At 45.1% G+C, this 24165-nt stretch overlaps 1 protein-coding gene across 3 annotated transcripts in view; it reads left to right on the top strand.

Moving 5' to 3' along the window:
* The window catches only part of Pan2 (PAN2-PAN3 deadenylation complex catalytic subunit PAN2), a 60902-nt gene extending 37095 nt beyond the window's left edge, over positions 1 to 23807 (top strand). For all 3 annotated transcript variants that reach the window (XM_077698705.1, XM_077698707.1, XM_077698706.1), the window contains exons 19-27: positions 1591 to 1714; positions 13331 to 13654; positions 14307 to 14397; positions 14980 to 15137; positions 15877 to 15962; positions 17183 to 17240; positions 17528 to 17707; positions 18751 to 18844; positions 19873 to 23807. In XM_077698705.1, the coding sequence (XP_077554831.1) occupies positions 1591 to 1714; positions 13331 to 13654; positions 14307 to 14397; positions 14980 to 15137; positions 15877 to 15962; positions 17183 to 17240; positions 17528 to 17707; positions 18751 to 18844; positions 19873 to 20048 (1291 nt within the window). In that variant the 3' untranslated portion in view covers positions 20049 to 23807. The remainder of the gene's footprint in view (positions 1 to 1590; positions 1715 to 13330; positions 13655 to 14306; positions 14398 to 14979; positions 15138 to 15876; positions 15963 to 17182; positions 17241 to 17527; positions 17708 to 18750; positions 18845 to 19872) is intronic.
* The last annotated feature ends 358 nt before the right edge of the window (positions 23808 to 24165 follow it).

The following is a 24165-nucleotide window of genomic DNA, read 5'->3' as shown; positions in this document are numbered from 1 at the left end:
GAGTGCGATTAATAATTTATTTGTTGACACCGCAGCCGATAATCGGGTTGAAATGGGGCTGACGACGCACGCCGGTGCTTTTTCTTTTCGGGTGCAATGTGCATGCGCAGGCACAGCGAGCACTGTCATGGCAGTTTCCAGCGTTGCCAAGCAAAGAAATCACTGGCTAAACTCTTTAGTGAATACCATCTCTAACATTATAAGCCTAGCCAAATATGAAGCTGATGCAAATCTATACTCTTCCCATAATTCCCGTGATGGCACAGACAATATCAAGGGATTTGTATTCACTGTAGTGCCAGATTTTTCTTTATTGTTTGTAAGAAACTCTGTGTTCGCAGGTAGTGCCTCATGTCAAATTATTACTTGAGGCCTTCGCAGTGACGCTGACCCATTCTTTGCACAGAAAGCTTGGAAACAGGTGCACTTAGTTGAATCTAGAGTAGTAGAAGAAAAGAGCTTATACTAGTGATTGTTGCTTAGGGAAGCAGAAATGAGAATTTAAAGACTGTCTTTGGAAACTAAAATCCTTCTGATGACCCATAGTGTATGGTGACCCTGCAATTGTTTTGTTAACATTTTTTGCATAGACGGTATACACTGAAAAGTTTAGCAGGCGATTTTTAGAGTGTTTATTTTGCCACAGGGCACAGAATAAGGGGTATGAGTTGAAGATGACGAAAGTTGAATAAATGAACATGAAAATGTTCGCTCTGCGGATGAAGTCTAGAGGGAACGATAATGGGGCCCCCTGTATCTATGCTGCGTATGCGGATGCGTCGGCTACGCAGAGGCCCATCATCGCAAGACGTCTCGTCCTCGTCGGACGCGAAGCAAGGCAGGACCACAGCAAGTAGTGGGGGTCAGCTATTGCATCACTGCGTTGGCAAACTAGGCAGCCGATTTAGATACGAACGTAGTGTAGTAGCTAGGCTAGTACATGTGAGGCCGTGCTTGCACCACTCACACTCCCTAGTAGGCCCAGGCGCCGGTGAATCGCAAGTGCCCTACGAGCAAACCACTTGAGTTTGGTTTCTGCACAGCAAAATCGTCAGCGAGAATATTTTTGTTGTTGTCCTTGAACAAGGGACAGAACTCAAAGGAGCGATGGGCTTTCAGTAGCATACGTTCGAGACTTGGTCCATCACAACTCAGTTGCGAGGCTTCGAAGTTATTAACGCTCTACCTAGTTGCGCGACAATTTCAGCCATGTTTGGTGGTAGGTAGATCGTAGGGTGCTGCACGGAACAGTGTTTGGCGTCGGGATATTACTTTGCATTCGGTGGGGCACAGTGTAGAACATCAAAAAGCCCTTGCTGTTATCATGTGTGGTGCTCCATCGGGCGCCAGCGCGGCTGAGTACTGCTATCTCGTCAAGCTCGATCTAACACAGACGCTGCGGCACATACATAAACGGCGCACACGCGGGGTTGCCCGCGTGTGTGCAGTGAATACAACCTATAGCCTCTTGCTTTGCTTTTGTCGTTTATAATATGTATAGTGTTCTTCTATTCTAATCCCAAAACTTCCGCATTGACAGTAGCACCATAGTGCTTACACTGCCTCCTCGTCACATGCTGTGTCTTTCAGGTATGTGGCATCTAAAATAGATGTGGAGGCAGTTCTTCAGAGTGCTTGCTCCTGGCTTCCCCTCTCCATTCGCATCCTGCTCAACAAAGATGGGTCGGTGGACATCACACGTGCAGACTGCAAGGTTGGTGGTCCTTGGCTTTTATCTTCCCTTTCTTCGTATCGGTGCTTTCTTATATTTAGGTGGCTTATAAGGGCTTGTACACATTTGAATCAGCATCTAAACTTGCATGCATTGTTGCCTTGATGCAGACTTCACCACATTGTCTTCAGCCTCTTAAGCATTTTCTTCTCTTTCTGACAATCACTTTTTTTTAATCATTCTTAACTCTTTCATTACCATGCCTATTCAAATCAACCACCGGTGATCAATGCTTTATATCGCCGATTTCCACATGTTTTAGTCGTTTCTTGGGAACCTAACGCACCCGAGTGGTTAGCTTAGGCACTGCACTTTTAGAATCAGTTCAAATTTTCCCGCTACGGTGACATTAAGATTTTTTGTGGCATTTTTTGTGAGCTGAGGTGCGGGTGTTGTTGGAAAAGGGAGCGTGGCTGCTGCGTTTGACAAAAAAGTATGCCGATTGTGGTTACGATGCTGCATTGCCAGCAAGTTCTTTGATGCATGGCTTGGAACTAATTTTACAGCTCATTCAACTTCAGTGCTTGAAATAGGCATTCAAAATGGTTCCTTGCCCCTGGTGCTACCAAGGTTTAATGAGCTGTAAAATTAGTTCCAAGCGATGCATCAAAAACCTGATTCTCTTATTGCACTCACCACGGTTCATAGTGTTGGAAAATGTAAAGATTACAGTTGTATGGCCAACACTGTTTTGTCTATTGTTCCTCCAAAAATGGTTAATTACCTCTAATTATCTCGGGAACTAATTTACTAACTAATGAAATAATGCCATATTTGAAATCAGTGGGGGAAAAGCAGCAAGACTGACAAGTTTTACAGAGTTTACTTAAAAATTAAAAAGTTTTTTTAAGAGCAGTGTCCCAATTTAACCCTTTGAGGGTCAAATTTTTCTACCAAATGCGGCCCCCCAGGGTGAATTTTTTTATTGTTGATTTAAATTGTTCAGACCAATCTATTTCGAGAAAAAATTGTAATTTTTTAAGGGTGACCTTAAAGTGACAAAAAAATCATTTGTGTTGTTACATACACAAGATTTATTCGTGAGTAACACAAGAAAAATAAAAAAAAAACCTGATACGAATACAGATAGCCATTAGTTTCATGGGTACAGAAATGGGAAGCGCCTGTAGGACGAAACCACAACTAGCTGCTGCGCGCCCTTACGTGGCCGGATTCCCAAGCAATAGCCGGCACACCCCTGTAGTAAAGCATAAAAAAAGAAGAGAAGAGATATCGGTTAAAGGAAAAAATTTAACGTATTTCCACAGTGTGGCAGCACATGCCAAGCAAAAGAAATGATGGAAAAAGGCGCGCTTTTTAAACATACCAGCAATGACGTACATTTATTTATTTATTTATTTATTTATTTATTTATTTATTTATTTATTTATTCATATAAGGTTGTTGGTCCGAACGCTTTCCTGTTGGAAGCGGTCCGCAGGCACCCTTAAAATACTTAAAATGCTTAAAATACGCCAGCAAAAAAACCGCTTTCAAAACCATTACCAAAATGGCAACCGTCAACGGCGACTTACAGACCCCGGCGACTCGCCCTTACCCGTTGCATCGAAAGCTTCAGAGATAAACTATCTCAGTCAAGACTGCACGCCGCTCGAATCTGCCGCCAGCTACGAGGATGATCCCATAATTGCTGAACTACAACAAGCACGTCAAAAAGCCGAGATACAATTCGCTGAGGAGATGGCTGCTCTACAGAAACAAATTTTATTACTCAAACGCAACCATGAGCAGCGAATGAATGACATAAAGAAGCACATTATGACACACAGACAGAATCTCTCCTTCAAGCAGGCATCAAGCAAGCCTCAAGCAAACAACACTCTCGAAAAGCAACAAACCACCTCCCCTGCCACTTCTCGTCGCCAGGATGATACCTCGCCGGACGAACCACAGTTTCAAGTTAACTTACCTAGTCATCACAAATTTCTCCCCATGTTAGAAAAACACACAAAAGAGACAGCAACATTCCCAGTCGAATGCCACCAGGACATGCAGTCATTTCAGCAATGCATGCAACACATAGCGCAACAGCTAACTGAGACTCAGAAGACTCTACAACGTATTGCCATTCAGTTAGACGTGACTACTGGTCACAACCCTGAAACCACAGCTCATGGCTTCGTCTAAGCCTTATTCCCACCCTGACGTTCTTCAATGGAACTGCCGTTCTCTGAAGTACAGTGCCGCAGAGCTTGGGGAACTTTTCCGGACAACAGGTCAGCCCCTCGCACTCCTGCTTCAGGAAACGAGAGGTACGACCCCAGAAATAGCAGGTTATCAGGGCTACTTTGTGCCATCCATACATCACAAACAACGCGGGGGACAATTCAAAACAGAAGCACAGGCCGCCATATTCATCAGGAAGGACATACCTCACACCCAAGTTGATACCTCTTCTTATTGTACGGAAATACAGGAAACAGTTGCTGTCCGCTGCACTATTAACAAGACCAGATATCTCTTAGCATCTCATTACGCCCGCCCTACAACAAATTATCGAGCTACTCCTGGCATTGATTATTCTTGGCTACCTAATTTACGCCAGCAATATCCGCATGACAAACTCCTCTTCGTTGGAGATTTCAACGCTAAACACCTAGCTTGGCACCACAATACAACGGACCTTCGCGGCCAAGCACTTGTCGATAACGCTACCAGAGCAGGGCTCGAACTTCAGAACGACCTCGACTACCCCACCCGTCACGGGCTTCACGCAAATCAGACGGACACTACCCTCGACCTCACGTGGGCCTCAACCGGTGTAGTTCGCGAATGGCGCTGTGGTGCAGACCCTATGGGTTCCGATCACTACCCCATATGGATAACATTGGCAGACTCCACTTCTCGTGGCAAATTGCGTCGCACAGTGGTAGACTGGGAACACTTTCGCTCCCTCATTGCGGACTACGAGCACACTTTACCGTTAGCCACTAAAATAGCTCGGGCTGTTAAGCATGCCACCAGAACTTTCGACGTCCGGGACGACACTCCGACACCTGACAAACACTTGATCAACCTTTGGTCGACCCGCGAGATCCTCCACCTTCAATATCTCAGCAATGGAAAACAATTCAACGACTTACTCAAAGTTCGGAACAAAACAGCACAAGCCAGACGGTACGCCAAGCACCTCAGAAGAACTCGTTGGCTTGACCACTGCGCAAGCCTAAATGAACGAACCGGTTCCTATAAGCTGTGGCGCACTTACAAAGCTCTCTTTGGTACGACAAAATCCCTTAACACCACGCAAAACATCCTACTTGCTCAGTCTATAGACGAAGACGAACTGGAACGAGTTGCAGCCCAGACATTCTTCCCCCAAGATAATGTATACGACTCGACTATCTACGCCCCAACGTATGGTGATCACCTGAAGCCTGAGGATACATTCTTCACCATTCAAGAACTGCATATAGCCCTTGAGGCTGTTAATGTCAAGAGCGCTCCCGGAAAGGACAAAATTACTTGGCAAATGCTTCGTAACCTTGATGAGAAATCTAAAGAACAGTTGTTGGCGGAAATTAACACAATATGGGAATCTGGGATACTCCCTGTTGAATGGAAGCACTCCGTTGTACACCCAATACCAAAGCCTAAAAAACCCCCTACTTCAATTTCCAACCTTCGTCCTATTTCACTTACATCCACTCTTTGCAAACTGATGGAGCGCATGATCCTTACTCGTCTCACCTACCTGCTCGAGACAGCGAACGACGCCATTTACGACCCTGCACAAACCGGGTTCCGGCCCGGTCTGACCACTCATGACAGCCTGCTCTTATTACGACCAATGATAGAGAAAAAATGGAGAAAGAATGTTAACACAGCTCCAGGAGTCCTTGTTACTATTGACCTCAAGAAAGCATTCGACACAGTTTCCCACGCCTACATCATTTCGATTATGGGAGAACTTAACATCGGTCACAGACTCACCAATTTTGTCAAGAACTTTCTCTGCAACAGAACGTTTGAAATACATACGGGTAAAGAGCATCCCCACATCTTCCACAACCACCGAGGTGTACCGCAGGGCGCTATTTTATCTCCGACTCTATTCAATCTTGTCATGTCAAAAATTGCCAGGCAACTCCGACAAATTCCCAACATTCAAAGTACTACATATGCCGACGACATTACTATTTGGATTGACCCCCGTAAGACAGACCTGACCCAACAGCAAGTGCAGGTACATATTCAAACTGCACTTGACACTCTCGCCGACGCCCTCCAACACACTGGGATGCAGCCTTCACCTGACAAAAGCACATACGTGGTGTTTGGTGGCACACAGCAACAGAAGGACGCCTACACTTTTCAGTTTGTACGATCGCTCCTTAAGCCGTCCCCCGAAAAGTGGGTTAAAGTTCTTGGCATCCCTGTCCCTGAGGATGGGGGCTGCAGTGTGTGGCTTGAACAAATCAAGAAAACATGGCACCAACAGCTTCACATAATCAAACGCATAAGCAACCGGTTAGGAGGGGCTACAACGGAGACACTCAAACTGTTGACCCAGGCTGTCCTCACGAGCAAAGTGACATATGGGGCAGTATGCTTCGACTTCACCAAGGCTCAGTTGCAGCAGCTGGAGGTGCTACATCGGGAGAGCCTTCGAGTCATCACTGGCCTTCCTAAACATGCCAAACTCGAGGAGCTCTACAAGCACGCTCAACTCCCCCCTCTCACAGAAATCATCCGCACCCGCCAGGAAGGCCACGACTTCCGACGAGCATCCACTCTCGCCGGCCGTGCGCTACTCGCGCTACTGCCACAATGCACGGCACCACAACATCCCATCCCTTTGCCGCTTCCACCATGGGACGACTTCATGGTCGTTAACCCAAAGCCACTCCCAGTCACCGGTCCTACGCTTCGCCACTCCAACAAACACAGACGCACATCTGAAATGACTGAGCGGTTTCCACATAGCGCTGTTTATACCGACGCCACTTGGGACCCCACCACGAATACTGCCGGATTAGCGGCCATTCACTCGACATTTCAAGCCGCCTGTCAACAAGAATATCCAACAGCGCCATCGTCTACCCACCTCCAACTCGAAGCGATATTACTGGCTGTCCGACAACTTCAAATTTCTCACTGGCCTACCAACCAGCCTCATGCAACTATCTTCACAGCCAGCCAGGAGGCATTCCGCGCATTGCGCCGGCTGCCTTATCAGAATTCTATCTGTGCGTCCATCAAGAAGCTTGCCCGAAGGCTACATTGTACAACAGGACTACAAATTCGGGTAGACTGGGTGCCAGGGCACTGCGTTAACTCCACCAAGGAGGCCGCGCGCGCCCTGGCGAGCGATGTTCTTTCCACCCGCTCCCACCCAGTTATGCCTCATCACGACCCCAACTTGGACCCCTTTGAAGCCCGTGCCACCTACCAGCGATGTGCTAGAGCTCGACTCCGCAGCCACATCCCTGCCAATGACTACCCGCTACCTACAGGACTGCCACGTGGCCTTCAGGTTCTGATCCACAAGGCTCGTGCTAGGGCGGCGCTTACAGAGGACATCCTTTTCAAGTGGCGTTCTTACATACCAAAAAAAGGGCGACCACCCATTCTCCCCGGCGCTACGGCAAGCAATTCACCTCCGCCGGCCATGACACCACCCACGTGCGTCACGTGCTCTTTAGGAGCCACACCGACCATTGAACATCTCCTTTGGACGTGTCCGGGTCTGCACGCAGAGCGCACGTCTTGCAAACACAGCAGCATTACGTGTTTGACGGACTGGCTCTACCCACCCGCAGCCACAGCCAAGAAGGTGTTTGCCTCCTTGTGGGACTTCGCTCTGGCTACTGGCGTTCATCTGAGGATGTAGTTTTCCCGAACTGACACCACCCTCCCCACCCGCCCCCACATAGGCCGAGTCGCCATCCTTGTGCCAATAAAGTTTCATTCATTCATTCATTCATTCATTTATTTATTTATTTATTTATTTATTTATTTATTTATTTATTTATTTATTTATTTATTTATTTATTTATACTGTCAGCGCATTGTTGGGCTATTTATTTATTTATTTATTTATTTATTTATTTATTTGTTTGTTTATTTGTTTATTTATTTGTTTATTTGTTTATTTATTTATTTGTTTATTTATTTATTTATTTATTTATTTATTTATTTATACATACATACATACATACATACATACATACATACATACATACTGTCAGCGCATTGTTGGGCTATTACAGGAGTGGAAGGGTACAATACACTTGGTTATAGGAAGAAAAAGAAAGTACATTTCCGGAAATGGAAACACAAAATACTATTGGGAAATGCAACATGAAGGCAACAATAACATGCCATACAAACACAGGTGATGACATTGTTCACTTTTGGCCCAGCCATTTAGCGCGAACGTATGTGCCTTTGACTAGTTCGATAAATTCGTTTATAGATGACGTCCTTACTGTGGCTTCGGTTAACATATTCTGTTGCTTTATTGCTCTTGGAAAGAAACTGTATTTAAAACAGTCATTGCGAGTAGTCGGAGGCGGGATTTACATGCTGTGACGATTGCAAAAATATTCGTCAGGAGATATGCGGAAGTAGTCATTTTTGTCACTTTTAACTCGGCCATGAATAAGAAAAAGAAACTTCAATCGGTCGTATTCAGTTCTCAATTCTAAAGAAGGAAGTTCAGCAAGTTCACATAATTGGGTGGGGGAATGGCAGCAATGATATTTGTTAAAAATAAATCTTGCCGTAAGCCGTTGGATCTTGTCCAGTTTTGAATGACTTCCGGAAGTGTAGGGGTCCCACACAATTTCAGCATATTCGATAATTGATCGTGTTAATTTTTTGTACACTAAGGATTTTACTTCAGGGGTAGCATTAAGCACATTTCTTCAAAGCAACCACAAGGCTTTTCTGGTCTTACTACATACATAATCTACATGGTCATTCCAACGCATATCCGATGTAAGCTTCAAACCCAAGTACGTAATTGTTGGTACTCTTCTCAACGGCACATTTTTAATGCAATAAGTATAATCAATAATACTTTGTTTTCTAGTAATAGACATGTTGTGAAATAAGTGGATATCCTTCTCTCGTGCCCCACTATCATCATGAGAAGTGTGTTCGATTAAAGGCATCATCGGGAGGGGTCTCCGCGTCTCGTCCCTTTCTCCACATATTTTGGTGCCGAAACCCGGGAGAAGGGACCTCCAGAGGTGAGCTACAGCGAGCGTATTTCGCGTCTGTTCGACCGCCTCCTTACCTCTGGAGATGGGGAGTGAAGCCGCACAGGAAGCCTCCAACTCGGAGAACAGCGGGGCAGCCTTAGAAGAAGAAGGTTGAACGAACCCAGCCACAAGAGATATCTGCCCGACACAGCACGAGATGTCCGTGAGAGGAGACAAGACCGACGCGGAGACGACGCCGACTTCTGCCTTCTGAGCACGGTCGCCAGCTCTTACAATGGACGCGACGCTGGACCGGACCATGGAGGCCCATCTCGAAAGGCGGCGCATCGTCCGACTAGAAATCATGACAATCATCGGCCAAGTTGAAGACCTCCTCCCAGTGACAAGACCATCAATTAGTGAGTTGAGTGAGCTTGCTACTAAGTTAACAGTACTTCACGACGAACTGCGCCAGATTAACCGAGAAGTGGAATATTGTATAGACATTGATAATCTGGAGGCTGAGTATGAAGACGCATTCAACTATGACTACCTAGTTTTTATGGCAAAATCCAAGGTTGAACTTAAAATAGTTGAAACAAAGAAAGCTCGTGAAATCCTAATTGCTTCTCTCAAAGAACGAGTTTGCGCCGAACGCAGGGAACGCCGGGATAATCAGACCAGATATTTGGAAAGTAGCAAAACTTCATATGCAAATCAAACTCATGGAGTGGAAAATGATGACGGACGACAAGAACTGAACAGGAATTTCCAAGATATTACCCCAATGGAAGCCAACGGTCTTGTGAATTCTCCCGAAGAAACTGGAAGCGAGGGAGAGACAACTGCCACTACGTTCATGAAGCGAAAGGCAATGATTTCTACCTGAACTGGACTTGTGCAAACAAAGGAAGCCATCAACGACTTGAAGACCGATGACCTGACTACAAAGATACCCCAGGAGAAGCCTTCTTTTAATGTGGAAACAGCGCTCCAAGAAACCAATGATGGAGAGGACAAAAGTATGGATTCCGCAATTTTTGGCACTGATTTTCCAGGCGAAAAGAAGAGTATATCTTCGTTTCAACCTGACGTACTTAGTCCTTCATTGCCCAAACGTAAGGCACTGAGAAAACAGTGCGTGCGAAAGAAAGACGGCACCGCTAAAATGAATCGTTCAAGGACAAGGGACCTCAATGAGGGCGCTCATAATTTGCCACAGTTTAAAAGGAATTACTGCCACCAGCTGATGTTGGGAACCCAAAGGAAGCATCTTCATTTTCTTGCACGAAGATGCACAGTGAAGCACGACTCAAAACGCAGAACTGGAACAGTACGGAACCCTACAAACCGTATCGTGCGCTTTGAAGAGAGCCGCAATGCAAATGAGACCCACGCACATCAGTCTGCAACAAAGAAAAATGATGCCTCGTCCACATGGAAGAAATACCCGCCACGAAGACATGCAAAAGCAGCTCAACTAGTTTTAGAAAAGTGCATTTATGCGCTCTAGTGTCTCGGTTCTTGGGCCCACCAAATCTAGGACATTCTTACCATCGGTGGAGGTGGAAGCCTACATGTGTTGAACTCTTTTGGCCCACTCGGACATGAAATTAGCTTTCAATGGACTGAACAATTTCTTGGACACGAACCATACTCACTGTCGCGCGGGGGAGGATGTTGTGAAATAAGTGGATATCCTTCTCTCGTGCCCCACTATCATCATGAAAAGTGTGTTCGATTAAAGGCATCATTGGGAGGGGTCTCCGCGGCTCGTCCCTTTCTCTACAGACATGTACTCAATTTTTTGAGTATTCAAAACCATTTTCCAGCTGTCACACCAGTTTTTTATTTTTGGCAGATTGACATTTAATTCGATCTGGTCGGCAGTCGTTTCAATACGGTTGTATAATACGCAGTCATCTGTGAACAGTCTGATTGGGACAGTAATGTTACATGGAATGTCATTAATAAACAACAGAAATAAAAGGTGGCCCGGAACACTTCCCTGGGGTACACCAGACTCCACAGGCGAGAAGGAAGATTGGAAGCCCTCATATACAACAAATTGCTCTCTATAGCTAAGGTATGATGAAAACCATTCAGATAACTGGGGGTTTCTAAATAAAGTGTTAATTTTTAATAGTAACTTAGGGTGCGATACCTTATCGAAAGCCTTGGCAAGGTCTAGGAATATTATGTCTGTTTGACGGCTGTTAATTTTGTACGAGAGATCATGGATAGTTTCAGTTAGTTGAGCTACTGTAGAGAGTCCCTGATGGAAACTATGTTGGCATTTGTTTAAAATATGGTAATTGTTAAGGTAACATAATAGATGCTTAGACACTATATGTTCAAGTAACTTCGAGCAAGTGCTAGTGAGAGAGATTGGTCTATAATTTGTAACGTCCCATTTGCTGCCACTTTTATGAATTGGAATAATTTTAGCATGTTTCCATGCTCGTGGAAAAAAACATTGGTTAATAGAAGCCTGAAAAATTACAGTTAAGAATTTAGAGACCCGCTCTGCATATCTTTTTAAAAATTCATTAGGAATACCGTCAGGTCCGGTACTTTTCTTAGTATTCAAGTTGAGCAAAAGGTTAAATAGGTTACATGTACATCATTGGCCATTTGGAAGGTGTTTGCAGGGGATGTGCACATACATCATTGGACCCTGTAAGGGTAACGAAGATATCTCTATCCTCCCTCAGACCCCCATAGTGCCCAATGCTTTGAATAACTTGTAATAATGAAACCAATATCATGATCTGTTCCGGTTTCACAAACCCTTTCTCAAAATATGCAGCCCAAAAAGTGTTAATTTTTGGTCTATTTTGTAGAGAATGCCTTGAAATTGATTTATGGTGCACCAAAGATAAGATTGCAGAGCACCGATGGTCCACTTTTAGGACACCGTGCGGCACAAAACGGGTGTTGTAATTTCAAGTTTAATTAACCGGATGTCACCAGCGGTACAAAAAAAAAATTTTGTTCTCGCGTCATAGATGCCACTAGTGCTGTTCTAACTCGGTCTTCGGCGGTCAGATTTTTTGAGGGCGGGCTTTGTGTTGTTGGTTTAGATGCAAAGCATCTCTTGCTCGGGGCTATGTCTGTCCATCGGCGTCCGTCCGCACCTCTCCCCCTCTCCCCACCAGCTGTGTGATAACGCGCGCGCTGCTCCTCCTCTCCGCGCGCCGCTCTCTCAGTTGCTGCTTGTCTGATGAACTGAATGGACGCCAACAATTCTGTCAGCGAACTGGCGAAAGTGAAGCCGCTTTGAAACGCCAGCGTCGAGCAGCGGATCCCATACTGCGAGAAAGTGAAGCCGCTTCGGCATGCCAACGTCGCCAAGCGTATCCGGATGTGGTTCGCCAACAAGAAGCCGCTTCAAAACGCCAGCGTCGCCAAGCGGATCCAGATGCCGCTCGTCAACGCAACCGTGCCGCGAAAGCAGCCGTGCGCGCGACGGGGGGGTTGGGAACTCCGAGATGCTTTGCATCACCACATAGTTCCCTTCAGGGAGATGGTGTAATTTTTTTCATTTTTTCTGCGTGTAGTTCCCAAGCTTTCATCCCTCTTTTACATTGTTCGCTGTTAGAACTCATGTTGTTTTTGCGAAGTTCAAGTTGTTATGCCTTTGTCTACCATTGCTACTTGTGTATGCGGAAGGGAGTTCTGTTGCTCTTGGGCGTGGCACTCGCGCGTCAACCCCTCGGCAAGCACACCGCTATACCTGGTGACAAGCGTGTTGGACATGGAGCCCACCAAAAAAAGAAAAAGGAAGGGGCGGCTGAAGACACGTTGAAGATATCGAAGCTCCTGTGCTGACACCGGGTCAAGTGACAGATGCCCTTGATCTGCTGCGTGTGTTCCCTGGAACGCACCAGGATACGTAATGACGCACTGGGCACACTACAAACTTGCGAGAAATTCGTGCAGCCATTGCTTACAAAGCACATGCAAGCAAATATTACCAATTTTTTTGGCGGGAAATAAATTTGTAGTCCCCCAAAAGCCGTTCTCACTAAGATAACAATTTTAGTGGTTTCTAGAATAAGCGCGGGCTGAAATTTTATTTTTGGAGCATAACGCTTCAAAAATACGACGCCACTTCAGCTTGCTAGATGCTGCTACAGTATATAATCGATTGTACCGAATTAAGTGGCCAAGAAAGGCGTAATTCGGTTTACCGAAGTTCTCGATTTAACGAAATAGTTTGCGACTCCTCTCAACTTCGTTAGGTTATAATCGATTGTACCGAATTAAGTGGCCAAGAAAGGCATAATTCGGTTTACCGAAGTTCTCGATTTAACGAAATAGTTTGTGACTCCTCTCAACTTCGTTAGGTTGAGTTTTGACTATATTACTTCTAGTTAGAGCTGTTGCTGTATTGCTTTGCATTGAAGCCTTTACTCGTTGTGTGCAGCCTGAAGGTGCGGCATCCCAGGAGACGACGTCATCTGGGAGTCGAGAAACGGTCAGCGAAAAGGTGGACGCAGCATCCGGGGGCATCGAAGGGGATGGAGACAGGCACCCGAAAGAAGGAGGGCATTCTAGGGAGGGGGAGGAGGAGGAGGAAGAGGAGGGCCTCCTGTACGAGCTGACGGCCATCGTGTCAGTGGTGAACAACAGCCGCACCAACATAGTGAGCTGCATCCGGGTGGGCCCCCTGTACCACCAGCACCACCAGGGTGGGCCGGCCACCCAGTGGTACCTCTTCAACGACTTCACCATCGTGCCCATTTCTCCGGTGAGTGGGGGTAGCGTTTCACTCTTCTTTCTTGGCGTGCGGTGACTACCAGTTTAGCACGAGGCTTTAAGTGATATATTTATTGTTCTACAAAATGACTCTACACCTTCTACACATCTGTCACTGGGCCTGTCCCGCCACACAAATATGTGTGGGAAGCAAATGCCTGATTGTGTCTCAGACACAGGCCAGGGTGAGTAGTAACTGACATTCAAAGATGTCCACCATCTCTTTGAAGGATGGAGTTGGAATCCCTCTCCTCATTTTGCCCCTCACTGAGCTGCGGATTTCCCACGACTGTTAATTATAAAAGAAGACAGAGGCCTGATTCCACTCGCCGTTCTGCCTACAGTTTTTACGTGGTGATGGAGAGGAAAGTATGGATGCTGTGACCTACTGAAGTGCATACAAGCAGGCAAATTTTTCCGGGGACAGCAAGACATGCATCATTTTTTATCATATGGTGTTCTCGGAGTAGAGAGTTCTTGGCGTTTCATTTTTGCTGTGGTACTCAACTTTCTACAGCTATGCAATGTACTGTCGTACATGTTTTTGTCTTGAATCATTTCCATCCGTGCTTGCGCGTTATTGCATCATGTGAACTAGATCTTCACAGGTGTTTCTGTCTCTTCTTTGGTCTTTCCTTCTGTAGGAGGAAGCGGTATGGCTTCCCCTGGACTGGAAACTACCCTGTGTCCTGTACTACACAAGTGCCAACATTGCAGCCAAGCACCCTGCAACTGGTGAGGGTGGTGCTTTCGCTTTTTTGCGCTTTGAGTCAGTTGGGGAGCACTTACTGTATAAACACGTTCTGTAGTGTGTCTCGGTTCAGGGCCATTTATTCACTTTTAATGAAATTTATAAAATTTGCACAACATATGTCATTGTTCCAGCTTGAGATTTTACGAAGTCAGGGGGAACTGTGAAATATGGTTTTAATTTGGTTCTTATTTTAAAATTTTTTTATGGATTGGCATTATGTGGACCAAACCAGCTTAATTGGTAGTAATAGGAAGTTTATAACAACCCACATTAGCGAAAATGTGACACTCTCGATGACGCAAAGGGCTAAAGAGAAAGCCTTAGGCCCATATGCCGAGGCTTCCATTAACCAGCTATCCAGAGCAACAAAAAGAATTTAAGTGCTGCCTTCTTGCGATTCTTGGTTATTCCTGGTTTAGCAAGGTTATAGTGGTGTTGAAGGCGGCTTGTGCATATACAATTTGGCGGAGACATCCACACTGACAAGACTGTAGGAATTCGGGACCTGAACAACACCGAAAGGCAGAGTAGGAGCAAAGCTCCTCTCGGGTGGCGTCTCGCAGTGAAGGCGCCCCTGACGGCGGACGTGTTCCAACAAGACATGTCCCTGGCGGCCAATGGGGGTCGGCGCCATGTCACCTTCACCCCGCTGTCTCCCAACGAAGTCCTCAAGCAGGGTGACATTGTGGCCATGGACGCAGAATTTGTCACGTTGAACCAGGTCAGCTTCACCTTTCCATGTGTTTGGGGCAACGAATGTAGCAGTAATGGGGTCGCCATACGTTGTTACTTGTTTAATGCAATGACACTATGATGAGCTGCGGCTGCTTAACTGAAGAAGATAAAGATGTCAAGAACCAGGTGTGCACAATGGCCGATCGCTAGCTGCGATCTATTTGTCACTGTTGTTCCACTTGAGATGAGAATGAGTGAGTTGAGCGCCCGTACCCTTTCGTCGTCCAATAAGTGGCGACACTTATGGTGACAGCGAAATTCTACGGGCGTCCACACTGCCTTTTGTCATCCCACAACATCTTCTTTAACTGAGCATGTCCAGTGATCTGACCCGTCCATGAGAGTCAAGTTTGAAATCCTGCAGGGTCTGTATTGTATTTTAAGATGGGCTAGGCAGTTTGTGGTATGCTCCATTCTAAATAGTGCTTGATCACTTAGGTTGATGGTCATGCCACTTGAAACAGATGGAAAGTAAGTTTTTACACCAGCTGAATAAGGCATGAATTATATTGTGTGCATCACATAGCCCAGGCATGGCTTCAGCATGTTAAGCTTTTTTATCTTGAGTAATGAGCTATGACTTGTCAACATTTATCAAAGCGTCGAACTTGGCTTGGTTTCCCCAAAGGGCAGGGACGCCAACCCACGGAGAAGTGGAACACATTACTTTTTTCTGTGTTTTCCTTTCCTTTCCAACACACCTGCAACACTATTGGTGTCATCAGGAAGAAGCGGAAATCCGCAGTGATGGAACGCGGTCTACCATTCGACCATCGCACATGTCGGTGGCCAGGATCTCCTGCCTGCGTGGGTGAGAATTCGAAATGCATTATGCCCCTTCGGGTTCATGCTGAAGGCCTGGCCAGTGATTGACCATCTGCATAAGCAAACAGTTGCCACCTTGTCAAGGATATGCCAGCATTGTCTCGCAGCAAACGTTAGCTCTGCATTCATAATCTGCCTGGATTTTATATGTGGGTTTGAACTTTGTTAATAATTGTCGTAGTATCTGATAGGTTCTCAGTTTAATACCCCCCCATTTCTTATTTTCAAATTCTGTATTTGAAAAGCAGGAGCCGGTGTAAGCCTACAGTGGAACTGGTTTCCTTTTAAGTGCAGAGCACTTTAGGGGCTTGCCTTGACGTCGTAGCTTACTCGCTGGACCCAAGTAGAGCCACGCGGCGTTCCGTCGTAGCGGCTGTCGTCTCGGCGTAACCCAGAGGCTTCGAACGGCAAGCGATTTATATAGCCAAAGGCATTCGAAACTCGTGACCCGCTGGCGCTTGTCATACATCTCCCCATTGTTAAGCGCAAAGAAAACTGCGAGTACATTTCAGGCAAAATCTGTGTATATAACCGGCAGCCCCCGCGTTCATTTATTTATGAACGCTCGTTGGGTAAATTTTTACGATAGTAAGCGAAAAAAAAGTGGCAGTGCAACGCCGGCATGTGCAGGAGGAAAAGCAAGCACAAAAAAAAAACAGAACTCCCGCTGACGAAGTTTCAGGCAGGGGGAGCATGAGCACTGCAAAGGTTGGAAATTTTAATTGCATTAGGTGGTAGCAGCGAGCGGATAATGGCGCTATAGCCCATTATGGCGAATCACTGCTCTGCACTTTCGAAAGCTTTCACAGTGATTGGAACGGCTTTAATTTTCTTCCTCTGTTTTATTTATTGGAAAAAAATGGGGGTGGCTGACTTGTATTTAGGTTGACTGAGATTGAGATGTAGAATATAAAAATTCTTCGAGAATATGGGGGGGGAAGGTTGTGGATGCCTATGCTCTGCTGTTGAGGGCATTTTCTACTCTAGCTTGCTACAAAGTATGTATTAGGTTTCAAGTGTCATTTGCGTTTTGTTAGCTCACGTTTGTGAGCTGGGCAAGAAGTTCATGCAGAAAACTTGCTACATGTGCACATAAAGCTGCGTTACAACATCCTCTTTGTTGTCTCAATCAGGAGAAACCTTGCTAACGAAATCGGCTCAGTTTATTTGGCAGTGTGTCTAATAATGGTCCCTTTTTCCCTTCAGGCAAGGCACTCTGGAGGGGATTCCGTTTATTGACGACTACATCGCCACCCAAGAACAGGTGACCAGCTTTTTGCTGCAGCTGTACGCCTTCCTTTGTTTTGTCAGTGCCAAACATATTGCAGTAGTATAGCTGCGCGGTGCATCTTTTTAGTTTGCACAATTTGTTTATTGAGCATTCATTCATCTTGGTATCATAGTCATCAGGTTATAAGCAGCCTTTGATTCTTTATGCCTTTGATTCTTCAAGCTGCCTTATGACAGGCAGCTTGAGTCATTGTTCATCTTTGATTTCCATGTGGTGACATCACGCTATGTTCTTTTTCTCTCTCCCGTCCTGGGGACCAGGTGGTGGACTACCTGACCCAGTTCTCCGGCATCCAGCCTGGCGACCTGGATGTGACCATTTCCTCGAAGCACCTGACCACGCTGAAAGCCACATACCGCAAGCTACGTTACCTCATGGATGAAGGCGTCATCTTTGTCGGCCATGGTCTCAAGAATGACTTCCGCGTTATTAACCTTGTGGTAAGTGTGGTTAAGTCCACTTGTAGCGGTTATTACAAAGTCTCGGTTATGACAAACGAGTGCAGCGTGACATTCATAGTAGGCTCTAGGGCAATACTATATGTTCCAGAGATTGCAGCTGAGTTGCAGTCAGCTGAAGTTTGTGTTCATTCAGCTTCACACAATGACATCTAAAGGAAGCTGGTATTTAGTGTATAACTAATGAAAACATTGGGTGGACGGAGCACAAGATATATTGCAACTTCTAACTTATGCTGCATGTACCAAAACTAGTTGAGTATTTATTCGCAGCATGCCAAAGACACTTCATGTTAAAATTTCACATGCACAGGTTAAAAAGCAACGAAAGTGGCTTAAAGACCACAATCTCCCCCTCTGAAGCATCTATTAGATAGGTGGCCATCAATACGCAGGCGCATTTACTCATGGCTACAAATAAAAGTTTAAAAGTTCTGGGTTTGTTTTTAAGGGGGCACATGGGTCTCTCGCTTTCGCAGAGCCGGGCACATTCGGAAAATCCACTCAACTATTCGCTATTCGAAAAATCGAATAGGAGATACTCGATTTCGATTCGCGGAGGTACTGTTTGATTCATTTCGAGTATTTCCTCGCCTCTAATTATTTGTTTTCGATACCCTACGTTCCTGCTACTTACCCACTTCAGCAGTGGTGATCAGTGTTTGGGATGCGGAGACACTTTTTAGCTTAAAAGCACTGTGACAGTTAATAAGCGCATCGTAACAAAGGAATGTGGGCGTTATTGAAAGTGAACTCGTAGGATGTAGGCTCACATGAGCTTCACTCAGTTCAAACGGGGGCAGAGTATTCAAAGAAGTTGCAAACCGTTAATCATTGCTTGCGCGAAAAAGATAAATCCTGTAACTAGCGAAACTGATTCCTTTCGAAAGTTGCCGATGTAGTTGTGACATAGCAGTTGCAGGCTAATTCACCAGTGCAAAGTAAAGGTTTTTGTACAAATAGTGTGCATGTTAGCGTTTAAGCACATTTTTTTTCCTTCCTGTTTGCTTTCTTGCTCCGAACAGGTGCCTGCTGACCAAGTGATTGACACTGTGCTTCTTTTTCAACTGCCAAACAAGAGAATGGTTTCTCTTCGTTTTCTCGCCTGGCATTTCTTGGGTACGTAAGTAGTTACAGTGTAATGTTCGGAGGGGTTGGGGGGAGTGCATTTCTACAGCATGAAGGGATGGGGGTATATATGCGAGCAAACGTGCAGGAACTACATTAAAATGTTAACAGAAAACTTCAATAAGAAATGGTTGCAGAGTGTGTGCATATCGATCGAATTAATTTGGGTGTGAGAAATGACGAAAAGGGGGACAATCTACCTATCTGACTGAAAGTTGTAGCACTTAGTAAAAGAAAGTATTCAAATGTAGTGGAATGGGGAAGTGCAAACCTGTCTTTTGATTTCAGTGTTTCTTAAAAACTTTGTTCGGTAGCCTTAGTGTATCGTATTTTCTTAACAGCATGACCGTCAAGTTATTTAAAGGTTCGCATACTGTGGCAGTGTATGGTAGTGCAGAGAATTTTTCTAACTGGAGATTTCGAGCGAGACTAGTGTGGATGATGAAGTGCATGGACAAAACTCACTAGCGTGAGCTAAGATTTTTGCACATGTACTCACACAGTGCTGGTTTTCTCCCATAACAGATTTTTTGTGGAACTTGTATATAAATCAAAGGTTTTTCACTGTTTGTTCATGGCCAAGGTTGAACATTAATGTGATCAGATTCAATCATCTCACAAGAGAGTTAATGATGCTGGAAGTTCGTAGTGTGTGTGGACATGGGCTCATATTGATATAAGAGACAGTATCTGACCACTCTCATATTCACAACGATATGAACACATTGTAATGAAATTCGGAGAATTTTAACTATGTGAGCTCATCGTAGGTTATCAAGAAGAGTCGTACAGGGCTTTAGGAATTGCAAAGAAGAAGCCCGTGAAAGTGTGTTCTTCCGCGTGCCTTTCAGATCCAGTACTCGTCATTGTCAAATTCAAAGCAGGCTTATTATAGATAACAGCATAAGGTTAGGTCCAGGCAATGGGGAATTTTTCATTTCTTGTTTCCATCATTGTCAGTGGTGCAGCGGTAAGGAGCAAAGCTGTTTGTGATTTCCCCCTGCTTGCTTTGTGCACAGGTTTGAAGATCCAGTCAAAGATGCACGACTCCATAGAGGATGCCAAGACGGCGCTGCGGTTGTACCGCAAGTACCAGCAGCTCGAGCAGGAGGGCCGGGTCACTGAGGCCCTCAGAGAAATGTACGAGGCTGGCCGCAAGTCCTCCTGGAAGGTGCCCGGCACGGATGAGGAATGACAACAGTGCGACCACCTCTGGGCCACCATGGACGACGGAGGCTGCTGCTGCTGCTGTTGCTGGCCCAGCCTTGATTCCCAGTGATGGCCGCGTGGAAAAGTTGGAGTCTGTAGAGCTCTCTGAGCCCTGAGGCTCCAGCAGAGGTTATGGGAGAGTCCAGGGGAGGTGCTGATACGTGGCGTATTGACACCCTCTGAAGCAATTTCTTCCTGGAAGTGCTTCACTCACTCATTTGGGGGCACATCCACGTGCGTTTCCTTGCAAAACTTCGGTGTCGTACAAAGAAGCCAACTTTAGAGAGCATGTTGCACGGAAAATTTTCCGTGCGTCAAGTGAGAGCCAGCTTTTTAAGCACCTACGAGATTCAACAAAAAGAAAACAGCACAAGGTTGACGTCTTTACTGTAAAGTGAGATCTTTGCGGGCGTTAGAGGGTCGACGCACACCTACGCGACAATCACCGCACAAAGAAAGCTGATGGGATTCACATGCACAGCTAGTCTGTTCCCAACAAAGAGCAGCACGCTCATCGCCAGAGTGGAACTAGTTCTGATGGTTGAAAGCTGAGAAGATTGTTAGAAATGCCACCGGAATATCAATCTCATGAATCGCAATATTTTTCTGCTGTTTTAATGCAGTGGACTGGTATTGCTATTTTATATGGCAGCGCCGGCAGTTCTTGCTATGGTGGTGATGGCTACAGCTTTCGTCCCTGCAAAGCTGAAGTTGGTGCAGATGCCACTTTCGGGCGTGAGGTGCTTGTGGCTAACGAGTCACTCCTGACGTCTGAATAACATCGATGCCATCCACGTCATTCCTCTCGCTGCTCTCACTCAGTATAGAGCTATGAACGGTGACCACTTGCGTTCATTTGACCAATGCCGTGCAACGTGTAGTTGCCTATACGGCTCACTTTGGCTTTGTGGTCATGTTCCGCAACTGTTGGTCGCTTCCATTGTCTCGGCACATGTCTTCTTGGAGTGTAGCACCACATTCTAGCTACGCTTCCAGCGTCAAGCTCTGCTAACATTTGTGATAAGTAAAAACGCAGAATAAGTGGTCGCATCGCAGACAAGACAGACACATCATTGTATTTTTCTTGGAATGTATGCTAAAGGCCATGACCCTGCATAGCTCGCAACTGTCCACCTGCGAACCATTATTAGTGCGTCCTGATGGGTACAATAACTGTCACGTGAGAAAAAACACCAGCCGCATGGTAAGTGTTCACATTTTACGGTTGGTGTCTTTAATGCCAGAGGCATACAGTATTGAATGTGCCTGCTAGCAACATTATAGCGAGTTACAGGAAAAGAAACAGTGCATATCTTAAAAGGCTGTTGCACGCGTAAAAGTGGTCAATTTGGAATAGAGTGGGCCTTTTTCTCTCTCTTTGGGTATCTGGCGAAAAAAAAATTAAAAACTGGAGACAGCACTCATGAAAGCTGTGAGAACATGTCACAAAAAAGTGGTGCGATTATTGTCTTTAGGCAGAATGCATTGGTAATGAATGCGCCTGACAGTGTACTGGAATGCATTTTTTGGCAGTAATTTTTGCAATTGTAGCACCTGTAGAAGTTGTGTTTAACAAATTAACTGAATAGCCACTATGCCATGTGCAGGCACTGTCATTTGGCACGCAGAGCAGACGTCGTTTTGTTTTTACTGCGTGTATGTGGTCTTTGGATACACTGGAGGTCCTGCGATGCCTTACTGCCAGATTTGTCTATTTTGCAAAAGTCTGGTATTTTGCACATAAAAATCTTCTGCAAAATGATTTTAAACATCAATTTTCTGAAAACAAACCACTTCACCTCCCCCATGCCCTTTTTCTCTTTTGGATATGTGCCGCCAACAGTACCTTATCCAGTGCTATCTCTTTCTTGGTTTCAAAAATTTGTTAATCCGACGCCTAAATGGCCAACCAGCTTGGCCATCATTTGCTTGTGGTTGATAGGCTGCAATGATCAACCTGTTCACTGCGAGTTTGTGTAAAACCCTTTGGCTCAAAGAAACTCAACTTCCCTGTTGCTTAAAAACCGGAAGGACCTCAGCACCACCTCCGCAACTTTCGAGGAAACGTGATTTTTAGTTTTCATGCAGTGGGCTGTGTGATAGATTAGAAAAACTACTAGCACTAAAATTCATTTAGTGCAAGTAGTTTTGTGAGTTTTCTCTATTATGCCACAGTTTTTCAACATTGAGAGTAATGCCCTTACTAAACTTCCTGACTGAAAATAGTAGACTGAGTGATTTGTAAGCCACTTCACACTTATTGTTGTTTAAAGGCCCATTGGCAAGCGGTGGAATTTTCCTGCAAAAGACCTCCTGATAACCGTCAAGGCAGACTTATAGGCAGGAAACTGAATAACTTTCCTAGTAAAGGCATAGGCAGACAAATTTATAGCAGGGTACATGTCATTTACAGTACGTGCAAGTCTTGGGGCACAAAAATATCAGTCGGCAAATGTATTCGCAAGAGTTTGAATGCACATTTTATTGAATGCATTTGATCACACTTTTTAAAGTTGGGCTTTCTTTGTGTTACTGTTACTTTAGCTTTTGAAGATGAGATCTTGAGATGATTCTAGCAGTGGCCAACGTGTACAGCACTGGGATGCCTTGGGATGTTGATGAAGTTTACTTTGCAATGGTGGATAGTGGGGATGGGCAGTTTTCCCACTTTTTATACCTTCCAACTACAAACTGTGTTTTATGTGCCTGCCTCTACTTTACTGTCCCTGCTGAATCTCTGACATTTTATTATTGGTTACTTGTCACGTGGAAAAACTTAGCCAGATATCTCATTAGATCTCGCACCTGTTCAAAGTGAAAAGGGGGAGGGGGTGGGTGATTATTTTAGTTATTTTTTCGCATAACATTTGTGGCATCTTGAACTCTACTAATTTAAAACACGGGCTCTTCTGAAGCATGCAATAACCCACAGATGCCTGCTCTTTTTTTCTTGAGGTGTCACAAATGGAAATTCTTTGTGGTGTTTGTTAGTCATATGGGGCTGCTTCATTAAAAAAAGTAGGTGTAGTTCTTACAACAGCAGTAACAAAAAAAAAAGATTTATTTCAAGCAGTGTAAAAAGTAGAGCGGGATTGATCTGTGAAGTACACTTTTATCAAGGCAGCTAAAATAGGCCTTGCTTTTGATTTCTGATGATGAAAAAACATAGCTGATCTGCAGTGTCATTTATAACTAGGGTAGTTTCACTAGGTTTTGGAAATAGGCTATGAAATATTATTCTCACCAGGTTGCAGCCAGGGCTCTCGCTGTGGGTATTAAAAAAATTGCTCAAAAGTAACTTCTAAGTGCTCTGCGCACCACAGAATCCTGTCGGCATTTCTTGCGTGCTTCATAACGCATTTCGCTACTTTTGGTTTATTCGACATGTTAACTGATTTCATGCGCACGTTGTTTCTTGTGTTATTGCTAGCAGGAAACATAAAGTAGGTAATGCGTCCTATAGGTACTGCCAAACTAGGAGTGCATGTGTGGGGATTGGATGTCCATTTCAGAGTTTAACATCAAGAAAAATGTTATCCTAGATTGTCAAGGTGCTTCTTACAGTTTTCTTTCGATAATGCCAACCGTCTTAATGACTGTGCCTCTGGTTCACTCTGTATGGCTGTGTTTAAGTTACACAGGTCATGTTGGTTGCAAAGTTGTGATCTTGCTCCAGCGTTTTGTGAGACTCATTGTATATCACCCAGAGGTGTCACCTGTACAATAAAACCACTCATTATTTTTATTGCCTCTCTTACTTCGTCAAGCATGTTTATTGCTTTTTCTTTGTTCACAGTGAGTGAGTGCAAGCTTAGTGCAAATATTGTACTTGTGAAAATACACAGCTTCTTAAAAGTTCAGCCATCACTGTTTTTAAGGCTAAATCCTTAGATGCTGCGGTCGCATGTGTGATGTGAGCCACCCGGTGAGGTGGAGGTAGCAACGGGGGCGAACAGGATGCTCCTGGCGATGGCCAGCAAGTGGAGTTCACTTCGGAAATGCTTTCCAGGGGGCTCATCAAGTAGTGATGGGCACGGCTGCAAAGTTCAACAGAAAGTTCAAGCGCCGATCAACAGAAGGCTTTCGGCGTCACAGTCTTAGAA

Source organism: Haemaphysalis longicornis, unplaced genomic scaffold (assembly GCF_048455015.1).
Source record: "Haemaphysalis longicornis isolate Haplotype H1 unplaced genomic scaffold, Haemaphysalis longicornis Haplotype H1 scaffold_2, whole genome shotgun sequence".
Lineage (NCBI taxonomy): Eukaryota > Metazoa > Arthropoda > Arachnida > Ixodida > Ixodidae > Haemaphysalis > Haemaphysalis longicornis.
The sequence above is the reverse complement of the archived record's forward strand: the minus strand, read 5'-3'. Positions and strand labels throughout refer to the sequence as shown.